The sequence below is a fragment of the Apis mellifera genome, linkage group LG7, assembly GCF_003254395.2.
Source record: "Apis mellifera strain DH4 linkage group LG7, Amel_HAv3.1, whole genome shotgun sequence".
Lineage (NCBI taxonomy): Eukaryota > Metazoa > Arthropoda > Insecta > Hymenoptera > Apidae > Apis > Apis mellifera.
In genome coordinates, this window is record NC_037644.1 from 12,862,470 (window position 1) to 12,889,602 (window position 27,133).

Consider the following 27,133-nt stretch of genomic DNA (forward strand, 5'->3'; position numbering starts at 1 on the left):
TAGAAAGAAAATTGTAACTCAATGCTTTTTTAAACTGCATGGAAAAAAGGAAAATTTTCTTTTTTACTACTCGCGTAAAAGTGTAAGTTGAGGAAGAAACGTGATAATTCTAAAAATTAGAAATTTTCAAAGGATCGAGTAAAGGATTATTTTGTTATTCGACAAAATAAAACAGTGTACGAAAGAGGTGTTTAATTTTATTTCGATTTATAGAAGATTAATCGATCGAGTGATAGATTTAAATTAGAAAGAAAATTGTAACTCGACGCTTTTTTAAATCGTTTTGCGACGAGAAAAAAAGAAGAAAAAGAAGGAAAATTTATCCTACGAGAATTTTCTCTTCTAAAAGCGTAAGTTGAGAGGAGGAAGAAACGTGATAATTCTGAAAATTAGAAATTTCCAAAGTCGAGGACGATAATGTTGCGCAACGATTATTGAAAGGGATGTTTAATTCTTTTAACAGATTCTTTTAACAGATAAATAATCCTCGCAATTGTTTAATTGTAATTTTAACTGTCATCCAAGTGTTTGAAATATTGGAAGAGGAGGGGATCGATTTTCGTTCGCTTGAAATCTTGATGGATTATGCATCACGCGTTCAAAATTCAAAAAATTGGAAAATTCACTCGTGTTTTCGCGACCCGTTAAATTTGCACGGGCCTCGTTACACCAAGTTGCATAATTAAACGTAAAGCGTGAAATAAATTCTCACCGTTCGCGTCTTTCGCTTCGAGCCCCTCTGCCTCGACCACCACCACGCTCAGCACAACTATCGGGGGCTGAAAATTACATAAAATTATTAAATCCCCGTAATTCTTAATAAATCATCGTATTTTTCCTTTCTTACGATTTTCACGACACGATATTCTCTCGTTTACGAGAATAATATGACGAAATATGCAAATTTCTTTGCTTCTTAATTTTTTTTCGAACAGAAAACGAATTATTTCCCGGATTTAATCAGATACTTTAATCATGGGACCGTTTGTTTCAGGAAAAAGAGGACGGATTCTTGCCTACGTTATTATTTAACCTAAGTTAAGAAGCGGGACAATAATCGGTATTTCTAATTAATTTGCTTCGACTGGCTCGAATGCCAGGATCTCGTTTCAAGGATGAGATCGTTTCTTTTTTTTTTTGCCAGGATTTTTATTCTTCCCATAATAATACAACTGATTGCGATCGTACTACCCTTTGTCTCCGGATAATTCTTTACCTTTTTTCGCTACAATAGCTTTTATCTTCCCTTTTCTTTTTCGAGTAAATATCTCGTAACGATTTCTTCTATTTTCACTTCTATTTGCTCGCTTCCGTGATTCAAATTATTATTATCGATTAATTACTTGTTATATATATATATACACCAAACTTTGTATCATTTAAATTAACAATTTAGCAAAATGGAATTAAAGAAAATTACAATTAATTATCTATATCTACACTGTTTCGTCTTAAATTTATCTCGAATCATTTCGACTTGAGAGAAACTCGAAAAAATAAAGAAAATAAAGAAAATAAAATAGGTTTTTTTTTTATAATATTAATATGTTATAGTAGATATTAAGAAGGAAAGATAGGGCAAACCTTCTCCTCAGAGGCGATGTTCAAGTATCGCCGATGTTGATCCTGCGGGACTCCGAAAGCCTCTTGGGCATACCTATAAAGATCCTCTTTGTAGTGAGCGTATTGTCCTGTGCTCGCTCCCACAGTGTTCGCCACCGTGTACAGGACCTCTATGTACAACTGTTCCAGCTGAAAAACAAATAGTTTTTAAACGGTCATTCCAAATCTTGTCTCGATCGTTTCGACGAACGCGTTTCCTTTTTGTTTTTTTCGTTTCGTCAATTTTTCACGAGAAAAATCATCCACCAAAGAAACTTTGAAACGAGAGATTCCCCCTTTGTCCTTTGCTAATGAAAATATGTCGAAGCATTAACATGAAACAAGGGTTGTTTCTCCTCTTTTTTTTTACCCTTTTCTCCCCTTCTTTTTTTCTCTCTCTCTCTCTCTCCCTTTTTACGTTTCTTTGTGACGTTGTTTCACGAGACACGAAAAAAAAAAGGAGTTAAAAAGAATACTTGGAAATTTATTATTCAAGGGAGAGGAAACGGTAAAGTCGGATGTTTTCGAGATTTTAAAAAGCGTTTGTTTTTCCGTCCGTTTTTTTTTTTTCATTATCGATGGACTTTGTTTCCCCTTGTTTTCTTTCTTTTTTTTAGAAATTAGGTTTTTTAGAAATTTTTCTAAAAGCCGTGTGTGCAACAGTGTGAAACAGCGTGGCGAGTAGAGTAAGACGATCGCTCGTCAGACGTGAAGTGCAATAGAATGTTATAGGAATTCTCGTGAAACGAATAAAGTGTAACTCTAATCAATAAAAACAATAGAATAATTTCTCGTTATTTTAAATTAATTGTAGGTTAACAAGTTATTAAAAGAGATTAAACAAATAAATAGATTTTTCATCATCGAATATCAAAATGGTGTAAAAATGAAGAAGCTCTTCTCTCATTAAATACAATGGTGGGGAAAATTTAATAATTGAAATTAATGAATAAATTATTCCGATAATTTATCGTTCAAAATAATAATAATAATAATTGGAAATAATTGGAAACGAGATTATACGAGGAGCACTTCGACTATAACATATACATATAATACCTATTATAATCCATTTTAATAAATAAAATGTGTGAAGCAACTTTATTCGAAATTTTTAACTAATCGCTTTTTCCACAAATTATTAACCCAATTCTCGATACATAACCCGTATCTAATCTAAAGTAAAACGTTCGAAATTACGTATACCAATTTTTATCTTTCTTTTGTAAATGATTCTTCCTTTTTTCTATTATTTGTACTTTAAAGAATCGCGACGCGTTTTACACGGGACTCCGCTACAGTAGAGTAACCAATCGTTGGGCAGACAGGGTAGAACGAGTTTCTGGCACCTTAAACAAGTGGTATTGGCACGTTACCGCTCGGACAAGTGGAATAACCGTGAAAATTCTCAGGATCTCGTCTCAAAAGGATCTTCCTCCTTCGTTCAAATTATATAATTTTTCGAATAATAATAATTCTTCCAAGATTCAAAGAATCTTTGACGTATTATCCATGAATGAATTTCATTTTCCATTATTATCTATCTTCTCTCTCGTTTAAATTGCCTTCGTCGTTTTGATGGAAGAAAGAAGGGTGTAACGTGATTTCAGTGGAAATAATAATTCGCGAAATGAAGGGGGGGAGGGGGGAGAAGGAGAAAAAAAGAAAAAAGAAAGAGAGATCTCTATCGTCATAAAGAGAGAGAGAGTTTGAAGCGATAGAAGGAAGATTCGAACGATTCCATTGAATTCTCTCCAGAACATCATTATTCTTTCCTTGGTGGACTCTTTTTTTATCGCTCATTTTTCATCCGGACAAACGATCGTTTCTTTTTTTTTTTCTTTTTTTTTACGAGCAATCTCTTTTTACGAGATTGGGAAGAAGATCGTGAAATCGTGCACAAATAATTATTTCCCCTTAAAATTTTTCTCTTTATTTTATCGGCGTTACTTCATCGAGGAATAATTCGTAACGCAACAAGTTTAAAATTTCTAAGAGCGGATACACGTAATTGTAATTTGGTGTGTATGTTAATAATTGTACGAGGGAGAGCACTTTGATCGTTGAAATTCATTATTTCGATTGGAAAGTACGAAGAGAGAGAGAGAGAGAGAGAGAGAGAAAGAGAAACAAAAAAACTTAATTTTGCGCGTTATTAAATCGAACGAAAATATTTCGTTTCGTAAATTGATCGTAAAATTCGAGCTTTTAAACGCGTGAAATTAAACACGAACCTTTGGAGAATTAATAGGAAGCGCTTCGATTTTTTTTTGAAAATATTCACGAAGCGAAATTCTAAATTAATTATTGTCGAATTTTAATCAAACAGTTATTTATATCCATACGAGCTCCGGGCGAACTCTACTAAATATGAACTAACCAGCGATTTATACAATGCAATATTTGAATCTCAAAATAAAATCTGCCCGAACACGGAATGCAATAATTCTTCGAGAGAACTTTTCGTAAATAAATAAACTTTACGAATTTCGATGCAATATTTACCCTTTAATCAAATCGAATTATAATATTTCAATATCACTTATATATATGTACATATATACATATATACATATACCGAATTAATATCTCATTATTTCATTCGAAATATAAATTTTATTCATATCAATTGATAGAACGATTATACACACGAACAATTTATTCATCGAACCTAAATTTAACCAATCATAAACTATTCATAGAAACCTTCTATGTATACTTTTCCAGAGATGAAAATGAGAATGAATATTATTCAGAAATATATATATGCAAAAAAAAACAGCTTATGCCATTCCAATATCTTTGATTAACATTAACATAATAAAAGAACAAAGAAAGAAAAATCATAAAGTCGAAAATACCATAAGAGCTAAAACCAGAGAAGAATTATACCACGCTTAAACCGTGGATTCGTGATTGAACATTAACATAATAAAAGAACAAAGAAAGAAAAATCATAAAATCGAAAATACCATAAGAGCTAAAACCAGAGAAGAATTATACCACGCTTAAACCGTAGATTCGTGATTGAACATTCTCGTGACCGTTCTCGATATCTTGCATGAAATATAGACTTTTCTGGGAAATGCAATCATGAAATTGCGGATCCGTTTGCCGGATAAACAAACGGTCAGGTCGGTTTTATTATTAAAAACGAGTGTCCGCCGATGTGTCGTCTCGATTGACCTGCGCGTATAATATTTCAACGGGAATATAAACTAAACGGGGTGCGCGAGGGCCGGATGATGGATGGCGAAATGTGCGTGCACAAAGGGCCGCAACACCAGCGATAAGTGTGACGTTTGTATTAATGAACATTCACGAGCGTCGAGTAGAAACCGCGCAGAGATCGATCCCCGGACGTTCATTAATGTCGCCTTCTTTTTTTCTTCGAGTATGTATATGTAACGCATATATGGAACATAAAGTATCGTTGTTGCAACGTAGAAATCGATAAAAATCTTTCCTTTCTTTTTTTCTTTTATTAGTAAACATCTTTTAACTGTAGAGACGATAATTGTCTTTCGTAGTTGTTCATTAGACGAGCATAAAACTTGGCATGATTTATAAAATTATACGTGTTCTAAACGTAGACGATCGAAAGATTTACTTCATCATCGAATTCTGGAAAAATCGGAAATTAAAAGGATTCACTCGAGTCATCTGACGTATGATTTAAAATTGTTACGAATTGTACACCTTTTCGTGCATATAAATGATGAGATTTCTAGGAAAAGGAATAACAATTCTTGGATCCATACGAGAGAAAAGAAGAAGAATTAAATTGATCTTGAGTCTAAGTTTCATAAAATATTCGAAAATTTATCCACGTTGTAATTGGCTAGGAAAAAAAAAAAGAAAAAGGCGGTTTATTAAGTTTTCGATCAATTTTCAATTTACTCCGTGTAATATAAATACAGATCCGTACCGGAAGATTGTGTTTTCGGCCTGTTATCAGGCTTTCATTTTCATAGTCGCGCGATTAATTTCAGGCACGAAAGTGTATTGTTTAAAGCGCGATTAAATTCGACGCGCACCTGGCTGCATTACGTCGGCCGAAAGTAGTTAACAACTCTATCTCGCGTTAAATGATAGTGGATGGTTACAAGCTTTCCCGTTTATATACCATGTTGCCTGGTTGTTACAGCTTGTCGTGCTGAAAACCGGAAACTTACACACTCGTTACGTACACGTTTCGTGCGGTAAACTTTCACAATTACGCGACTTATATGTATATATATATACACTCCATTATTCTTTCTTAAAATTTTTCCTTATCTCTATATTTCTTCTTCGCGTTGAATTTTAAGATCGAATTATTATATCATGAAATAATTGATTTCTTCTTCTTTTTTTTTTCTAGGGTTTAATATACCTCTTTTTTGGTGAAACGATAGGACTGCGAAGACGTCAAACCGGTATCTCTGGACGGGGGTGGTGGTTCCTTCGCCCTTGCCTCCACCTCCTGAAGCACCACGAGCCTTCGGTTTTCCTGCCTCCAAGATAACGCGGTGAAACTTTCGAAGAAGGAGCCATCCGTTTCTTGAACTCTGCAACAGATTATAATTCATCGCTTATTTCTCCTTTCTTCATCTCGTCGAAAAAATCTGTTTTAATAGATCGAATCATAAATAAATATTTCTCGAATAGAAAAAAAAATGAGATTCTGTTCAAACAATTGAATTTTATTAGGATTGGATAAAGGAGATGATTTCTTATAAGAGGAATTCGAAACTGAATTGAAAATTGTGACAAACGATGATCTCCATTTCGTTTTCTCCTCGCTCGCACTTGCGTGTGCGCCCAGTTTTGCGTCGTTGCGGTAATATCGATCAGACGTGGTATACGTGCGTTTTTTTCCTTTCGCCCTCCACTCCCTCTTAATTAATATACCACCACCAACACCGCCGCTAAAGAATCATCATACGAACGAAATATGTTTGAGAATTGCATGTTTAAAAAAAAAAAAAGAAACCTTCCAAGTGAGAAAATTTCCCTCTGGACGATCGATCGATCCTCTTCCCTTCGATTTCACGCTCCTTACCTGATTCTCCCTCATCATTTTTCATCATCTCGAAGCCTATCCATTTTTATTTATTTATTTCATTCTTTTCTCAAGATTTAATCTTTCACATCCAATCGATCTTTTAATAATCTCTTAATCATTTTTCATCATCTCGAAGCCTATCTATTTTTATTTATTTATTTAATTTTTTTCTCAAGATTTTAGTAATCTTTCACATCCAATCGATCTCTTAATAATCTCTTAATCATTTTTCATCATCTCGAAGCCTATCTATTTTTATTTATTTATTTAATTTTTTTCTCGAAATTTTAATAATCTTTCATATCTGATTGATCTCTTAATAATTATTGTATTGCGAAATTAAATTTTTCATCAAAGAAACACAGATTTCTGTTCAAATTTTGAAACAACATGAAAATATCCGCGGTGTAACGATGAATTTTTACGTTAGATCGATTTTTCTTTCGATAACAACGAACGGAGAAAAAGCATTAACAGAGACACGCATACACATGCATAATGAATTAAAAAAAAAAAAAAAAAGAAAAACACACGAAAGGAAAGGAAGGATGATTCGACAATGGATATTTTATCGAGAACGTGATCGCGATAAAATATTATTTTATCAAACAAAGTGGCGCGGCGCATTTGTTTCGCAACTTGTTTGACGAAGAAGAAGCGGTTTCGAATATTTCCCCAATGGACTCGGCCGCCATGTTGATGACGTGGCCGATCCCAGCCATATTTCACAGGGACGAATATCTCGAATTAATGACACGGAGCTAAAGTCAACAGGTACGGGTATCAATTTTCGTGTCCCCATTAATAAAACTATATTTGGATCTCGCTTCGATATATTTCCAAACGAGCGAATTCAACTTTTTTTTTTTGTTTATACATTTCTTCCTCGTTCCACTTTTTTTTTTTTTCGAAAAATTTCAAAGAACACAAATTAATCTCAACGGCGTGAAGACCTTCACCTTTGTAAATCACAATCGATTTCCTTCGAGTTTGTGAAAACAAAAATAGAGAAGAAATTATATATATAATTTTCTAGACGTGGAAAAATAATTCAATGTTTTTGTTTATACATTTCTTTCTCGTTCCATCGTGATTATCCGCAGCCAAAGGTGATTACCTTCACCTTTATAAATCACAATCGATTTCCCTCGAGTTTGTGAAATTAAACAAAAATAGAGGATCAATTATATAATTTTCGAGACGTGGAAAAATAATTCAATTTTTTTGTTTATACATTCTTTTTTGTTCCACTTTTCTTTTTTTCGAAAAATTTCAAAAATCCCGTGATTATCTTCAGTTTTATAAATTACAATCGATTTCCCTCAAGTTTGAAATTAAACAAAAATAGAGAATCAATTACATAATTTTCTAGACGTGGAAAAATAATTCAACTTTTTTGTTTATATATTCTTTCTTCATTCTTTTTTTTTCGAAAAATTTTAAAAATCCCGCCAGCGTGAAGATCTTCACAAATCATAATCGATTTCTATCGAGTTTGTGAAATTAAACAAAAATAGAGAATCAATTACATAATTTTCTAGACGTGGAAAAATAATTCAATGTTTTTATTTATACATTCTTTCTTGTTCCACTTTTCTTTTTTTTGAAAAATTTAAAAAAACACAAATTAATCTCTCCGGCGTGAAGACCTTCACCTTTACAAATCACAATCCCCGATCGATTTCCCTCGAGTTTGTTTGAAACTAAACAAAAATAGAGAATCGATCAATTATATAATTTTCTAGACGTGGAAAAATAATTCTGAATTGGCTCGAAGGATGAATATATACATGTACATATCTTTTTTGAAAACAACGGACATTCGATTCAAGGATGGAATGAGAGATGAAAAATATGCAGATGAAAGTACGTTAAGCGAGCGTGTCTTTGACGTGTCTAAAGGATCTAATTTAAATCCGAAAGAAGCGACGTCCCCGAGGAGCGTTTGGACTCGGACATGCCACGATACGAGAGCCATTTTCTTCCCAATTCGAAGAGAAATAGAATCAGTATTTCGTAAATGTATCCTCTTTGATTACTTGAACACAGAAATTGATGCGTTTATGCTCGAAAATCTGAAACATTTCGACAGTTTACAAGTTGAAGATACGATTCAATAATTTAATAAGAAGAATCATTTCGATGATTCGTAGAATTTCTCTCTTCCGCAAATAAATCCTTTCTTTTGACAGAAGGATTTTTGAAATTGATTTCACGTTTATGCGTGAAAATGGGACAGAAATCGAAAACGATCGATGACAGTTTTCCGAAATTTCCAAGTTGAAAAGGGACCGAGAAATTTAATAAGGAGAATCATTTGAAGGATCTTCGAGTTTGTTGAAAATCCAAGTTAATTGGATCTAGTAATTAGGCAAATTTCGTTGGAAAACCGGTTCATAATATTTAAATTTAATTTATTCCGATTTTAAATTCGCGATTCTTCTAATTAAATTCTAATTAAAATCGAATGATTTTACGAAATTGTATAATTGGTTCTTTTTCATAATGTTTCGCAAGAGGATGATAATAATAAAAATCGCAAATCGTTTCTTTCCAACGACGCGCTTTAAACGATTAAAAACGATCTCGTCCGAGGATGTTAACGATCGATGTAGTAACGCGTTATTCAAGAAATAAACGATTGTTCAGGGTTCGTGTAACGTCACAAACGGATTTATGGTTCCTTGGCTGGTACAGGATTTATGGCGCGCTCATTTGAATTTATTGCGTTTTGAATCCCGTTAAGGCGCATTTATTCAGAGTTCGTCACGTTCGAGAACGAAACTTTTATATCTCGAAACAATAATAACGATCGAAATATAATGCTATCCGCTCCATCAAAAATACGTTATATACTCTTAGTTGAATCCTCAGAGATTACATGTATATAATAATAAAAAAAATATATATGATCGAATTATGGAGGGATCGACGAACAGACTTTTCTCTTCGATATTAAAGTTGCGGAATTTAATTAAAACACTTTGATTATAGATCAAAGTTCACTCTGTTTCCCGATTAAAATCGAATACTTAAAGCGGAGGGAAGTTGTATTATACCATCAAAGAAGAATTCTCGTTATTCGAATTTCGAAATAATAAAGCGTAATATCTGGATTTTATTTTATTATATATATGATTCATTGGCTAATAACATCGACGGTTAAATATCTTTTATAAACTTCGCTTCCATTAACTCATTCGTTCTCCTCTCTTCAATTTCTTTGATCTTTTTATAAATCGAACGACCTGCAAAAAAATCTTGTTTTCATCCAAGGAAAGTACGCTTGTAGTAACATGGGAGAGGATTAAGAGAAAGCTTGGTATTTTAAGTAAAAATATATAAAATCCGGAAAACCCAAGAAAAGAGCACGGTTGATGTTACACGGGAGAAAAAAAAGCAAGAGAGAGAGAGAAAAGGGGCACGAAAACGGAGAAAAAGAAAGAGAAACAGGTAGGCATAGGTTGGAAGAAAGAGTCGATATCGCTGGTAAGCCACGTTTACCTCGTTATGCACGGCCTGGCGAGCTAATTTGTACAAAGCACCGTTGCGTATTCGCAGCGATATTAATAAACGACCGTGGCGGGAGAATCCAACCATTCCCCCCTTTAATAAACCAATCTCCTTAATCTCCACGTGCATCGAGAGTGCCACGCGCACGAGCTGGAGAAGAGATATTTCTAAAGCGATCTGGGAAAAATCTTAGCTTGAATTGGTTGAGCAAACCGACATTAACCATCGACTCGCTGGAGAGAAGCATAAAGAATAAAAATCCAAATTCATTGGAACGAGTCGATGATAAAACTCTTTTTTTTTTTTTACAACCCATCAACGCGATGATATTATTATCCCTCGACTTCCCACTAGCGATCGACCACCGTGTAATTTTCCCTCCTTAAAACGAACATCAAACTTTTATCTCGCCGTTAAATCCGTAATCTGTAAGGAAAAGAGAAAATAAAAATAAAGGAAGAGACAAGGAAAAGGCTTCAACTCCTTCTTCACTCTCTCTTTTTCTCTTTCCATTATCCCCTTATATGATAAACTTACGAGAAAAGGATTATTTCTTATCGTTTCGACGGAGCTGGAACAAATCTGGCATCTCCTTCGTTCGGTTTTATTTAATTTATTGGAAGGAGGAGCACAAAGAGGAGACCTTCCCTTCCACGAAAATGGAATTTCAATGCCGAGAAACGTTGTAGGGGAGGAGAGGAGGGGAAGGAGCAGCCATTCCGCGCCACGGTTCCCTCCTCCTGCTCCGCTTCCCTATTTCTGCGACCCTATCCCTACTTTCGCGCTCACGTTTTCTTTGACGTTTCCCTCGGCATCTGTTGCTCTGCATGCCGGGCCGAAACGAGGGCACGGGGACGAGGAGGAAGAGGGAGAGGAGAATAAGGGTAAGACGTATCGATAAAGTTCAAAGGGGAGAGGCACGTCGAGGGAGATACAAATGATACGTGATGCCGAGGAACGCGGCAGAGACGCGAATCTCCATATATATATATATATTGGGTTGGCAACTAAGTAATTGCGGATTTTTTTTAGAAAATCAAAGACAATTTTTTCATGGAATTAAATAACTTTATTCTGTAATGCATTGCCCATTTTGATCAATGATCTTTTGCCATCTTTCAGGCAGCATCGTAATCCCACGTTCATAAAACTTGTGGTTTTTATTAGCGAAAAACTGAATCAGGTACGATTTGATATCATCATCGTTATTGAAATTTTTACCATTCGAGGAGTTTTGTAAAGATCGAAACAAAAAGTAATCGGATGGTGCAAGGTCAGGATTATATGGTGAATGTGGCAAAACATCCCAACCAAGCTCCAATAATTTTTGCCGAGTGACCAAAGATGCGTGTGGCCTTGCATCGTCACGATGGAATACAACACCTTTTCGATTTGTCAATTCGGGCCGCTTTTCTTTAACTGCGTCGTTTAATTTCGTTAGTTGTTCAATGTAGACAACAGAATTGATCGTTCGGTTGGGTGGTAAGAGTTCGAAATAGACAATTCCTTTGTAATCCCACCAAACTGATAACAAAACCTTCTTTCGACGAATACCAGCTTTTGATGTTGTTCGAGCTGGTTCACGTGGCCTGCTCCACCATCTTTTCCGCTTGATATTGTTGTAAACAACCCATTTTTCATCGCCAGTTATCGGTGGTTTTAAAAATGGATCATTTTCATTACGTTTCTTTAGCAAATCGCAGCTGTTAATGCGTCGCGTTAAATGCTTTTCTTTCAGTTCGCGAGGAACCCATGTATCGAGTTTTTGAACATAACCAAGTTGTTTTAAGCGGTTTTCAATGCATGTATGCGATACATGAAGCTTCTCTGCAATCTCACGAGTTGTACCGTGACGATCCGAATCGATTATTGCTTTCATTAGGTCGTCATCAACTTCAACTGAAATCCGCAATTACTTAGTTGCCAACCCAATATATTTTATATATCGAGAATTCTTGCACGTTTATTCTTCTCATTCGACTGTTTCATCGATCGAGAAAAAAGCAAAGGGGAAGGTTTTTCTTCTTCTTTCCTGGTGACAGGACGCGTTTAAATTTTTTCGAAGATTTTTCGAAAATTTTCCTCGCACGAAATTTAACGATTCGCTTCGTCATCCTCCATCATAGTTCCTTTCCTCCCTATTACGTTACAATTTATCCCTTCCACAAGGTACAAGGCTTCTTTATTTACATCTCCTCCATCATCGTCCGAGCATACACGTTGGAACGATCATCGATCTTCTTCTTCCTCCTTCTTCGTTTCTCGACGAAAGTTTCTCGAATAGGGTGTCGATTCAAATTGTTTCGAATACCGTCACGGGTATAATAAATATTAACGAGGGGAATGGTCGGGAAATGGCGGTGGTGAAAGTCATGCCTTCCCTTGTTTCCTCCTTTACGATCGTAAACGAGAACTCTTTCTCTGTCTCTCTCGAACAGATTTCTTCTTCGCATTCGTCTGTTTCATCGATCGAGGAAAAAGGAAAGGGAAAGGGGGAGGTTTTTCTTCCAGTTGTATATCTTTTGAAACGATACAGAGAAATTAGCTTGTACTCGCGTCCCAGTGAAAGAAATATCGGTGTATTTTTCGAAATGTAAGAATTGGATCGTTGCTTGGCTGGTCGAGGAACATTCGATTCGTTTTATTTGGAGCTTTTCTTGAGATAATTCACTTTGAGAGAGAGGATATTATATAAGTTTCTTGGAAGAAACGTTGTTTACGTTTCTTAGCTTTCTTATCGAAATCGAAACGATTGCATAGCGTTCCTTGATCATTCCTTGAATCAGGAAATTACAAAAATACTCCAAGAAATTTAAATCATCAAAAGTAAAATTTTAATTCTGTAATATACTTAAAATGATTTTTAAAACGTAAACAAAATGAAAGAAAAAAAAGTTATTGAATCGAAGAAAAAAAGAAGAAGAAGAAGAAGAATTGAATCTTAAGAATCGTAAAGTTTTTGAAGTCGAAATGGTTTTATTTTTTTTAAATCCGATATTGTTGGAACAAATTTGATGTATCTCGGTATCGTCGTCAAAGTGTTCACAACTCGTCTGGGAATCGAAAGCGATTCTTTTCCCCCCCCTCCGCGTTCCTTCGAGCCCTTCGAGCGTGCAATTTATCGAAAGAATAAACTAACTGCTCTCCAAGTAGAATAACTTCCACAGGAATATCTCAATTTGCGCCAACTAAAGGAAAACGTCTTTGATCAATTATGGCTTCAACAAGAATCATCGGTTAACGGTAATTGACTGTTCTTTTTCCTTTTTTTGAATACCTACCCGATATTTATAATGCGATATTATTATTTACAACAATTTGTATCGACTTCATAGAAAAAAATATCGAATTAATTTCGAATTAGATTCAACGAAATTGTATTATTCATTATATAAAATCTCTTCCGTATAATTTCATTTATTTCTTTCATATTGAAAATTTTCATTCCACGATTATTACACTTTTCAATACAATTTTCAATTCAAATCTCTTCTTTTCCTGTTCAAACGACAATGAATATTTGTCGAAATAAAATACTCCTTCGAGTCTTCCAAGATTTCAAACGAATTTAATCAACATTTGATATTAAAATCTTAAAAGAAGATTCTTAGAAAATTTATCGATACCAGGTCGCAAATTATTGCAAATCCAAGATTCCAAGAAACGACTCTCAATTGAAAAGTAACTCGTCGTTCTATCAACTACGTACCTCATCCAGGTCGCTAAGCATCTCAGAGTCCAGACCAGCCTCCACTCTCTCAATCTTCCTCGTTTAAGAACTTAAGAAAGATGCTAATCTTATTCGCTGTTAATTGCCGTGCCAGTTAATTAACTAACGCGTCGAGTCGAGTCGAGAGAGAGAGAGAGAGAAAGCTCCCTTGAAGAGTCTTTTCAAGTTACTCCCCTGCCAGTGTCAACAAGTGTCACGTTCGTCTCACGTGAACACATTTATCGTTCGAAAAAGGGAAGAAGAAGATGTACTCCTTTTCACTTCTTTTTTTCCTTTCGTCTGATCAATACACGAGAAAAGATTCGATGGAATCAATTTGTTTATTATTATTGTTATTATTGTATATTTATTATTATTGTTAATAATTGTGGAATTGCGTTTCAATTGTACATTCGACGGATGTGAAAAATTAAGTTCAAGATGAAATAAAGAATAATGAGAGAATGGGATCTTGATCTCTTCTCTCTCTTTCTTCTCCCTTTTCCCCTCTTTTTCGGCAACCTTCATCGATCGAATCCCTTTGGGAGCAACGTGACGTGATAAAACACAGGAAATAAATGGGATTTTCTTCGGAAAATCGAATTTGCCGCGGTAGAACGACCGTGTTAATTATTATCGATGGGTTCGTACGATTCGAGTGTGTCCATAATTTATATAAAAGAAGATTCGTGAAACTTTTTTTTAATTCTAGAAATGACTGAAATGGTTTTAGAATTATTAATGTTTAGATTAATTATTCAATTAATTATATCAATTAGAAATGATTAATTCTAGAAATGTTAGAAATGATACTACGTCGATATTAAAATAATTACTCGAAAAAGAATCCTATATAAAAGAATAACATAATTTTAAAACAATTTATATTTTTATTATTCTTTATCTATTATGCATCGACAATCATCATCATTTCGAAAATTAAAAATTATTATTCAGATTGACGAGAACTTTCACCTTATCTCTCCAAGATTAAGAAAAATTGAAAAGTTATCCCTCGAAGCTGGGTAAAATTTGATTGCCCGAGTTGTTCGAAGCTTTCGCTCGAAATTGGGAGGAGAAAAAACTTCGTGAATACGAAATCCTTTGTCGAAAGATCGAATATTTTAACCCTCCTCTGGCTCGAAGATCTCGCTCCGCCAAGAGAAGAGAAATCGATTTTCCTGCTGTCTGAATATGCCGAAATATGCATATCGTCGGTAAATACGAAATTTAATCTTCTGAAAATTTTCAGGTGAAAAGGTAGACGGGGAATGGAGGCAGGGATTAAGAAGATACACACACACACATACACGGGATTAAAATTCCTCTCGTACTTTTGGGGAAGGACGAAATAAAATTTTTATTCCGTATGCATAACGAAATCGATGAATTCAACTTGCAATCCGATATTTCTTAAAATATTCCATTTAACGACACACAGAGTATTACATAATTCAACGCAAAAATCCGCAGGATCTTGGAAAACTCGTAAATTGATCTCGCCTCCTCGAGAAATTTAAATTCGAGCCGCATGGAATAAATCCAATATACGAGATATACACCAATTTTTCGCATACTTTTCAATCGAGATTCTCGCGTAAATTATGCGCGTAAAAAAAAATATAGCTATCTTTCGCTTATATTAATTTAGAGAAGGAAGAACAACCTACTACTTCATACTCTCTCCTAGTTGAATTTGAAAATATTCTTCCCTGAAAGCGAAATGCTTTCAATCTATATTTTTTCCTATACACCGTACAAATTCTGTTCTGCGCATACATTTCTTCGAAAGGGAGCCAAATTTTCCAATGATACAAATTTCGTTACAAATATTTGCCGAAAGATTGGCAAACATTGCACACGTACTGATAAACGCACCAAACATATAATATATATATGCATATATAAAATACATTATTATTCTCAAATAACGTAGCAGCAAGCAAATATACCAAAGATAAATTTACCATTACCTCACATCTTTTCACACACCTTTCCAAACAAATTATTCCAACGCTATGCATAAACTGATTAAATCGATAATCCTCGCGTTTCTTCTTCGGTTAGATCGAAGCCGAAAATATTCACCGGAAATGGAAACGCGAATAGCAACAATGGATCTGCTTCCATCCACCGATCGTGACAACTTGATCGATGTCCATCATCGCCATTGCCTGTTTTCGTGGGAACAAAGCTCGATCTAATGGAGCAACGGAAGAAGAAACTCGAAAGAAATATAGCGGCCCGTATCCGAGATAAAAGGATATAAGGAGGGGCGCCTCTCCATGGTCGACCTTTCTATATCTCGAGAGTCCAAGAATCCTTCTATTTTCACGAAAGGATCTCTCTCGAAACAAACTTTCCCTTTCTCTTTCTTTCTTTCGTTTCGCCTTTTTCTATCTTTGTGCGGGTTGAGTCGATCTTTCCTTATTTCGAGGAGATTAATAGGGATCGAGAGGAGATACACCATTGAGAAGTATTATCTATTTTGGAATGATTAACGGTGAGAAAATACACGAAGGAATTGAGAGTAATTTGATCTCGAGAAGAAGATTCAAATAATCCTTTCTTTTTCTCTTTTGCATATATTGTTCTCTTTTTCTATATATCGTAAAACTGTGCGCGAGATGGATCGAGTGGATTCCATGCTCTCTGCGAAACTTATTTTATTCGTGGAAAGATGACGCGTAATCTCGTTTCTTCCTCCTCGCCTCGAACACGTAATTATCGTTGACACGTTTCCCTCTGATGTAATTTTTATTCGAGCGGGATTTTTCATCGCCCGGAAATATTTCCACGGAATTGTTCACCGGTGAAAACGCATTTCTGCTCGTCGTCGTTTCACAGAAAGAGATCCACCCTAAATGACAGCAAGAAGTAAATTTCATCCTGCGGCACGTGAGCAGATTTCCTCGAAATTTTCCACGAATGATTATTATTTATCCGGGGAAAAGTTTCATATACCATTTTCATACATCGTTACTCAAATTTTCCCAAAATATTTTTACCCACTCGTATCATATAAATCGCCGAATCTTATTTTTTGAATTCTTCCCTTCACGAAACGTTTCTTCCTCGCTTAAAAGAAGAAAGAAAAAAGAAGCATGTTAATTAAATTTGAGACTTGCTTCCTCTGATTCTTTCTCCCGTCAGAGAATCTCGAAAATTGCAAAAGTTTTTCATAAAAATATATAATAAGAATTTAATAAAGAGAAATCTCGTCTCGTCGAATATAATATTCGAATCTCGCGACTGAGATCAAAAGAAGAAAAGAAATTAACGGATTAGAAGAAATCACGCGAAACGTGAATGATACTTAATGATATTCTTCGACGAACAATGTCATTAAATACCTGACGAAAAATAATAGCGCGTTATCACGTGAATTAAAATATGCTTGCGCGCAACCTAATTTTCCAGTGCGGTAAACAATGGAGGAACGTATATGATCCAAGTTGCAAAATGCGGCTTTTAATCAGTGCAATTTAATTACGAAAATGCGAAACGAAGCCCTTAAGCTACCACCGAGCGTTCAGTTACGGAATACTGGATCCGTTTCACAGAGAAAGGGTTAGGAGAGAAGTATATCGCGACTCGAAAATCACAATGCCAAGACTCGACTCGGAATGGGAATAAAGTTTCCTGGAAAAGAAGAGAAAGAAAGAAAAAGGATGCATAGCTTTGAAATTCGTTCAAAGCTCCTTCAACGGATCGTATTTAATCGTTCTTTCATTTTCTGGATTTATTGCGGACATATTTTTATTGAAACACCATTGAAAGAAGAATTTCGTTAAATGGCATTTTTCCAAATTTTAAGGGTTTTCAAGTTATTAAAACGTACTTTTTATTACATTACATCGAATTACGAACACATTTCATCATGTTTGAATATATACAAATGAGAAAATTTTTTTCATTCAGAAAAACTTGTCCTATTTTGCTCCGTTTTTTATTTTCAATTTTCTTTTTCCATTTTGCAAGTAATTAATTATCGTATTAATTAATATCGCATGTAACGTTTAACGATATCTCGAATTTAATCATCCCTTAGTTGTTACAACGTTGTACAAGTGTTTCCCTTGTTAAACGCTGACAACTTGTGCCTCGATGTTTGTTCAGGTTTGGCGTAAACAAAACGGTCCAATCTTACGGTTGGATTTGAATGTTGTTTGAGGTTTGATTCGTGCTCTGTTTGGAGAATACTGATTGGTGTTTGGAGCCAAGAAAGTGCTTTAATTTTTAATCCGTTTCAAACAATCTAAAAATTAGAATATTGAATTTCTTTATTTTTCTAATTTTTTTTTTAATGCTGTTATTACTTTTTCTTTCTTTCTTTCTTTTGTAAACAAATTTACATACACATAAATTGTGTCGTAACTTTCAAAATCAGATCGAAAGATCAGATCTATTGCTCCCAAGATACTATTGTTAATTAAAATTTCCTACTGTTGAATATTAAAATGTAATTGAATTAATGAAATTGTATACGTATATGTTATAAATATTAATCATCCGGCCCGACAAAGGAATATATTTTGCAGAGATAGAATAATTTTACCTGTGTTCAAAGTTTTAATTAAATTGGCAATCCCGAAAGGGGGGGGGGTCTTTCCTACTCCTCTTTCCGAGTTTCGTGAGATACGTGAAAGGACCCGGTGAAAGGGATTAGGAAACATGGTTACGCACTTTGATAGACCATCCGACCGGAAAAACCTAAATTTGAAGGACAACACGGAGGAGAAACAACCTGACGGACAGAAAATTCGTAGGAAAATTGTTATCGATTGAAAGAAATAAAACATCGACGATTCGAAAAATATTTATATCATCACAAATTTTTCCAATTAACGTGATCGTTGTTTCTCTATTGTATTTCTCTCGAGTCGAAGTTAATTATTGATTATTCGACAAGGACGACAATGATTATTAATTAAAAGAAATGAAAAATTCGAAAGATGATCGATTTATGCAATTCGAAGAATATTTATCCATCAAGCTCTTTAATTAGAATTAACATTATTTTATTATTAATGCATTTCCATTTCGAACAAACCTAATTACCGATTACTCGAGACAAGGAAAACAATGATTATTAATTAAAAGAAATGAAAAATCTTCGACGATTCGAAAGATGATCGATTTATGCAATTTGAAAAATATTTACCACCAATTAGAATTAACATTATTTTCTCTACTGCATTTCCATTTCGAATGAACTTAATTACCGATTACTCGAGATAAGGACGACAATGATTATTAATTAAAAAAAATGAAAAATTCGAAAGATGATCGATTTATGCAATTCGAAGAATATTTACCACTAATCTCTTTAATTAGGATTAACATTATTTTTTCTACTGTATGTCCATTTCAAACGAATCTAATTACTTGTAAATGACGATTATTAATCAAAAGAAATAAAAGATCGACGACGAAAGATGATGGATTTAAACAATTCGAAGAATATTCACTATCGTTATAAATATCTTCTTAGGATTAACATTATTTTGAACGAACTTAATTACCGATTACTTGAAAACTACGATTATTAATCAAAAGAAATAAAAGATCTCGATTTACGTAAGAATATTTACCATCATTTCTTCAATCACGATAAAATCATTATTTCCTCTGATGCATTTCTCTCGAACTAACGTAATTACTCGACAACGATTGTTAATTAAAAAATATTCGAAATACGATCGACCGAAACAACTCCAAGTATATTTACCACTATTATAAATCTCTCCAATTAACATTATTTCCTCCACTTCGAACGAACTTAATTACCGATTACTTGAAAACTACGATTATTAATCAAAAGAAATAAAAGATCTCGATTTACGTAAGAATATTTACCATCACTTCTTCAATCACGATAAAATCATTATTTTCTCTGATGCATTTCTCTCGAACTAACTTAATTACCTCGACAACGATTGTTAATTAAAAAATATTCGAAAGAAGATCGACTAAAACAACCCCAAGCATATTCACCACTATTATAAATCTCTCCAATTAACATTATTTTCCCCACTCCACTTTCGAACGAACCTAATCACCGATTACTCGAGGACGACGTTGCAACGTCGTGTCGTAGGTGTTCATCGAGCACTCTCGTTCAATGGGTGGACAATCCCCCCAGGTTGACTCGGTCACGTGCTGCTTTTCCTCCCTAATCACCCGCCACGATGTCAACAACGGGGGCCTGAGAGCTGTTCAACCATTTCACCCATTCCCCATCGAGCTCGTGGAAACACTTTCCCACACACACACACACACAGTTTCGAGAAGCTGAAAAGCTCCTCCTTTCCTAACCTTTCTCTAAAATCCTCTCTCTTTTAACCCTCCAAACATTTAGGAAATTGCTGGTAGCTCGACTGTGCATCGTTCTTGTTGTTTCCTTTTCTCTTCTCTTTTTTGGAAGGAAGAAGGGACAACGACTGGACGCTTGGGTTGGCGCGTAAAATGTGAAAATGGGATTTGGAAATGCGTATACGCACACACACGAGTTAATGCGGTTAATGTGGTAATGTAACGCAATAATAGAGGGTAGTTTGCGTGGGTGGAAATAGCTCTGGGATATGTCGGTATTGATTTTATTGCGCCTACTGTTCCTAATGGACAGAGAGAGAGAATAAATTAGTTATTCTGGAAGTAGTTGAATAGTTAGTTATTTTGGAAGCTTCCTTTTTTCTCTCAAACGAATTTTATTATGTTCGAGAGGGAAAATATTTATCGCTCGTTCTTTTTTCTTCTCCCCAAGAATAACGTTATTAACGATTCAATAAGAATTTACTATTTACTAATTACTGTTTAATGGGGATGCTATCGTCAGATTGTTGTCGAATCCCGAATCACCGGCGTAAATAGCTATCGACAACAATTAGGGTGAATGTATCTATCTCGCTATTTGGGATATCGGGATGGTGGTGTTAATTCTCTCATATAAATAAACCTGAAATTTCGGGGATTAATTAATTAACATGGAAAGATTCGAGGATATTATAATTTCACTTACAATTTTTCCAATTTTCAGGATTAATCGTGCAATCGTGCTCTTCGCTAATTCCTCCGTTTCTTTCTCTTTTTCCTTTTCTCTACTGCGATATATTTTAATATACTCGGCCCCTCCTCGATATTTTTACCTTCAGATCATTCACATTTAGAAATTCCCTTATTAATTAAAAATTTAAAATCTATTCTAGTTAAATTTTAATATGCCAGAATAGTACGTTGAATTTAAAATTCAAATATAAAGTTATAAACTTTTATCAAAATAGATTTAATAAAGGAAAAATGGTGCATTGAATTTAATATTCAACCTTAAAGTTAAATTAAAATTAATAAATTAATATATTAAGAAATATTATTTATTAAAATTTCCACGTGATTTATATTTATATTTCAAGAATCAAACTCATATTATGCGTGGAAGAAGAATTTCTCACATTCACCGAGATAATCCCGCGGAGAGAAAGATTCTTTTTCGAAATTTTCTTTTTCAAAGCGTTTCAAAAAAAATTCCTGAATGCTGAATTAATTCCAAGCTTCCTCCGAGAGTTGTATTTGTTTGGTAAAATCCAAGATGAATTTTAAGCCACGTGACGTTTACACGCGAATTTCTCTTCCTTTTTCTTTTTTTAATTTTGTACGATTAAATTGAGATAAAGATAATCGTGTTTTTCGCGTAATATTGGAAATATGCTAGAGAAAAATAAGAATTTTTAATTTTTAAAAAGGAAAAAGGAGCGAACGTTTTGCAAATTAAAAATTGACTTTCCGTTAGAACAATAAATTTCATCAAATTTCATTTGCGAATGATTAAAAAAAAAACTTTCTCGAAGGAACAATTAACTCTCCGCTCCAAGTGGAAAACAACATTTTTTTCAACATTTCGCCAAACAAATTAAAAATGTTTTTTTTCCAAACCGTTCTCGACAGAAGCAATTACTCAACAATTTCTTTTCAACGTAATATCTCACAAATATACAACAAATGTTTTATGTTACATCTACTCTCATCGTAATTTCATTAATTTACTAATTATTTTTATACAACCTTAAATTAGATTCAGAATTGTTCCACTGAAATTTCAACGAGTAAGCTAAAACATCGTTTTTCTTCCAGTTTTTATTCCGCGAAAAAAAAAAAGAAAAGAAAATATCGTTTACCACAGGAACAATATCGTTGACGATCTTTCCATCCATCGAGTCCATATACACCGCCAATCATCATTGTACGCGCCATTTTCCCTTTTCTTCGAAGGGAAAGAACGTCCCGTCTCGAAATTTATTGCACGATTTCATGGCGCACGCTCCAAGATTGAAATTGGGATTAGAATTTCCGGCGTCTGTAAATCCAAACCGTTCCGGATATATATATACATATGCGTGATTTAAACCAGGCGGCAAATGTATGCGTAATCACGTGGCGGCTAACGTAATAATATCTGAAATTCAGTGAACTCGATCTCGAATTCATTACGCTTGTTCGCCCGTTTATTCGTGCGGGAAGTGACGTAAACGTTGCGCCAATGAACGTCAACGTTTAATGTATCTGAATCATTCGTTGAAAAAAGGAGGAGAAGGGAGGGGTATCCCCTCGGACATAAACGTCGTAATTAACGAACGAAGCGTTCGTAAATGCAAAAAAGAGAGAAGAGATGGCTCTGCTGTTTATCGAAGCAACGTCTCTTCTTTTCTTCTTCGCGCCCTCGAAGATGTAAAATTATTCTTCGACGAGGAAAAAAACGGGTGGAACTTTTTTCACTCGAGGGAGGGGAAAATTTGAGGGATTCGATTTCCAAAAGTTGTTCTTTCGAGGAAAAAAAGTTTGGGGAGAAACTTTCCTTTTCTCTTCCGATTTGCTCTTCGATTTTTCGCTTTCTCCTCGACTCTCGCTCTTTCATTTTCGATTTCGCATTAGAATGCGAAACGGAGAATGGTTGCGTCGCGAGACGAGGCAGCATTCGTCTTCATTTTGTCTCTCCCTTCGTGTAATTGTTGGATGCCGCCAGTTTCGACCAACGTGGATCTAAAGTAATCCTGCGTCCGCTCATAAATTTTTATCAACTCCATCGACTACGATTTCTCCCCAATTTCTCCAGTTGAAATCGTTTCCAAAAAACGGCGAGCGAGATGAGAATCGACATCGAAATAGAGAGATAAAATTCTAAGTCCCTAAGTTCTTTTCGCAAATTTTCAAACCAAATTTTTTTCTGCGCTGAAATAATCAGGCATTTTAATTATACGTGGGATTTTTCGAGCCGCTCCATTCGGGACAATTGACGTGGAAATTTAAAAATTTTTTCTATCAAATGGGGCGCAAACCCATTAAAACACAGAGCGAGATTAAACACGCGCAATAATAAAATGAATCGCAATAAACGAATCGTTTAAGCGATGCAATAAAACGAGATGAATTGGTAATTCGTTTCGTGAGCTTTCTAACAATTTATTAATCAATCGTACAAAACGACGATTTATTCGATTGAAAACTTTGATCACATTTGATTTTATATTGTTCGTAAGAGAAACAGGAATGAGTAATTAAATGTCATCGCGAGAAAGAAGGAATAAATTAGCAAAATGCGTAGGAGGAAGAGGTATGCTCCGAGACAGATTTCGATCTTTTTTCCACGACACGTTACGTATATAATATAGCTTTACGTCACGTATTACCGACGGGTCGAATAGACGAGTCGAAATCGTGATCGTACATCGCGGCAGAATTCGCAACACGTCGTGGCCTTAATTGCAAATTAGCAGGGAACCGATATTACCTTGGCCGCTCGCCAATCTCCAACTGAGAAGACAGGGTTGATGGGCATTCCTTTGAAAAACCACCCACCGGGCAATTCGACAAAATGGATTCTATTTGCGGAACTCGAACTTGTATTTGTCGTCGGAAATTGCAAAAATTGATGCGTCAATCGACGAGTGAAAAACATTTCGTACATAAAAAAAAAAAAGAAAAGTAAGTGAAAAGAAAGTAAAAGTTTTATTCTCGTTCAAAGGATAGAGGATGAACTCGTACCGTTTCAACTCACTTTTTGTTTCGTAGCGATATCTTGATCGGTTAAGATATAAACATTAAAAAAAGTGTCCATAACGCTCGGCCAGAATGCCGAGTTTACGAGCGCGGCCTACTTTTTTTACACGAATTACGCGTGTCGCTCGCTTGAAGTTTTGGCTAGGTCGGATGGGTATGGCGAACGATTAAAAATTATCCTTTCACTTGCGCGACGATATCTCGGGAACCGGAAGTCGTATCGAGATAAATGAAAAAGCATTTTAAAGGATAAAGTTCTACGTTTCCAACGATCTTTCGCTCGTTGGCCAAAAGTGATCGTGCTCGAAATTACAGCGGTTCAAAATTTTCCTCGTTTTAATATTACATTTAATCGTTCAAGATAGATATTTACAATTAACAAGAGATGCTTCCGTTGATTTTAATCGAATTTCCAGATAAATTTCTAGATGATGGACTATGAAAGGAAATGTAGAACTCAAAAATATATCACGCGTGTCGATAAAGTGTTCTATCTTAATTGGCTCGACAATTTTACTGAATAATGGCGCGATAAATTCTCGAATTAAATTGTCAAAGTGGCGTGTAACGATTGATTCGTCGTCAATTTCTTACGATATCGATAATTATCTCGCTTCGAGTGTCAAAGGATCGAACGTTTCCCCCGACATTCGACCTTCGATGTCGATGTAATGTAAGTGGAGTACCAGTGAAATATTATAGGTGACTTCCGTTGGGTTCTGCCGGGCTATTAGTTAATGTTGACGCATAACGGGCGAGCGTCGAGCAATATTTAGAGAACGATTAACAAAGCGCTTCGACGAACTCATTAATCACGAACACCATATTTACACGACCTGTTGTTCGAAGGGAATGGTTCACTCGTAGTAAATTGTCATTCCATTCTAGATAGTTGAAAAGCTTTCAAACGCTCCGTGATTGGTGATCTGGAAATACGAGTTTGAGAAATAAAATAATTCAAACGGAATTAAAAAATATAAAAAATTGCCAAGTTTCTCGCATTTATGAAATTATAAAAATTCCACGCAAAATTCATCTAACTCGAGTCGAGAATTTCCCTTTGATATTTCTCTCTCTCTTTCGTCCCAGGGAGACGACTCATTCGAACGCCGTGTTCTCGTCAATAATTTCTCTATGCAAGGAAGAGACGCGAACGTTGTTACGTTAGAAAATTCGATCTTTGTTCGAACATCCTCGCATTTATTGCATAACAGAATCGGTAATCGAATTGGTCCTCGGAATCAAGCGCCATCTTTGGATGTTTTTAAAACGTTTCTTAAGGCTCGCGCTCAACCTACCATGCTTTTAAGATACATTCACGATAAAATTCCACGATAAAATTACGGCCACGAAAATTGAATCGTTAAAATGTGAAGCAAGATTTATTTATAATATTGAAAATTTGTTTTCTTTTTTTCGATTAACTATGCGTTAATTACGTTGACTAGAGCAATTATCTATTTCCACGAATTTTTATCTTGTCAAAGAGAATGGCCGATGACGATGGCCGAATAAAAAATTAAAAAATTTTTTTTCGTCATATTTTTCATAAATTTCATTAATGCAATTCATAAAAACGCACTTGCACGCGTACAATTTTAAAGTTATGATAGAAATTTAAAATCCATTAGAACGAAACGTTTGAAATAATTAATTCTCGTTTTTAAATGTTCGTGGCGAGCATTTAGATATATATATTTTTTTTATAGATGGTAACTTGCTCGTTTCGTTTTATTCAAGTTTCCTCGAAAGATTCTTGAAAAGTTTCTCTCCGACTTTTCATCGTGGAATTTTTTCCAAATATCTTTCCAAGGTATTGAAGAGAAATATTTTAATTGTTGATGTATCCAACAAAAAATATTACATTCAAACGTATATATATTTTCGTGGCCGCATTTATTCTATCTTTTAAAGTAAATATTTTCAAATGAATTTTTTTCCTTTTTTTTTCTTTTTTATGAAAACTACAAATGTTAACTTTCCTAACATTCATGAATAGCATTCGATTCGAACAATGAACATTGAAACAAATTATCTTCTTTATTATTTTTCCATATTTAAAGAGAAAAAAAATCTAAAAAATAACTTTCTTAAATAATAATAAAATAATTTAATAGAACGAACGATTCTTATTATTTTAAAGTTTAAAAACAAAACCAGATATCTTTGGAATCTGTACAATGATTAAAGTTTCTAAAATGCTCTAAAAAATTTACAGAGAACGATTTCTCTACGTGGAATGCTCGACGAACCATGAAAAAACGAACAATTCTTGTCAAGCTCCATGTACTTTCCAAATTAACCAGCTCCCCTAATTCATCCTTTTCGGTATAAGTCATTATTTGACCTGCTCCACCGAATTCTGTATTCGAATCTCGCGGTGAAAATTTAATGGCGTCGCTCGTATTTCCAATTTGTTCAAGGAAGCTACAATGAATTGTTTTTTTTTTCTCCTTATAGAGAGAAACTGATCTTTTATACGTGTTATTATTAATATTTTAAACGAAAGATGGGACTGGTTCATGGAAAAATTTCCAAATATTTACGAAGTTTGTCTTTTTTTCGAATCGAGAATCGCACGATTAATTTTTTCGTATATTGTTGTTTCGAGATTTCAAAAAATTATTTTATTCTTTCGTATCTTCTCAAATTTTTACTGAAAATCCACATGGAAAATTTTCGTCGTTCGTTCAATGAATTATTTTTTTTCTCCTTATAGAGAGATCTTTTATACATGTTATTATTATTATTTTAAACGAAAGATGGCTCATGGAAAAATTTCCACGAGAAATATTTACAAAGTTTGTCTTTTTTCGAGAATCGTACGATTAATTTTTTCGTATACTGTTTGCTCGAGATTTCCAAAAATTGTTTTGCTCTCTTCAAATATTTACTGGAAATCCGCATGGAAAATTTTCAAATTAAATGTACTTTTAAGTTTCGTTTCATAGGGAGGGAGGAAAAAAATAAAGAAATTTCTTGAAATTCTCGAAAAGCATTCGACGTCTCAAAACGTGTAAAACGAGTTTTCTAATGCGGATATCCTACAAGAAACTGAGCACGTTTCATTCACAAATCCATTCCTTTAGTTTCCGTCCCTGAATTTCGTCGCTGCTCCACTATTTTTTGGGTTAAAATGGCGTCGTTACCTCGATAAGAGTATTTTTATCTCTCCATATCCCCGATCTTTTTTGTTTTTTCTTCCTCCC

At 34.6% G+C, this 27,133-nt stretch overlaps 1 protein-coding gene across 6 annotated transcripts in view; it reads right to left on the minus strand.

The window, feature by feature from the left end:
* LOC408914 (BAI1-associated protein 3) overlaps window positions 1–27,133 on the minus strand; it is a 124,688-nt gene that overhangs the window by 19,755 nt on the left and 77,800 nt on the right. For all 6 annotated transcript variants that reach the window (XM_026441775.1, XM_026441771.1, XM_026441776.1 and 3 more), the window contains exons 4-6: window positions 5,978–6,152; window positions 1,585–1,752; window positions 713–779 (exon numbers count right to left, since the gene is read on the minus strand). In XM_026441775.1, the coding sequence (XP_026297560.1) occupies window positions 713–779; window positions 1,585–1,752; window positions 5,978–6,152 (410 nt within the window). The remainder of the gene's footprint in view (window positions 1–712; window positions 780–1,584; window positions 1,753–5,977; window positions 6,153–27,133) is intronic.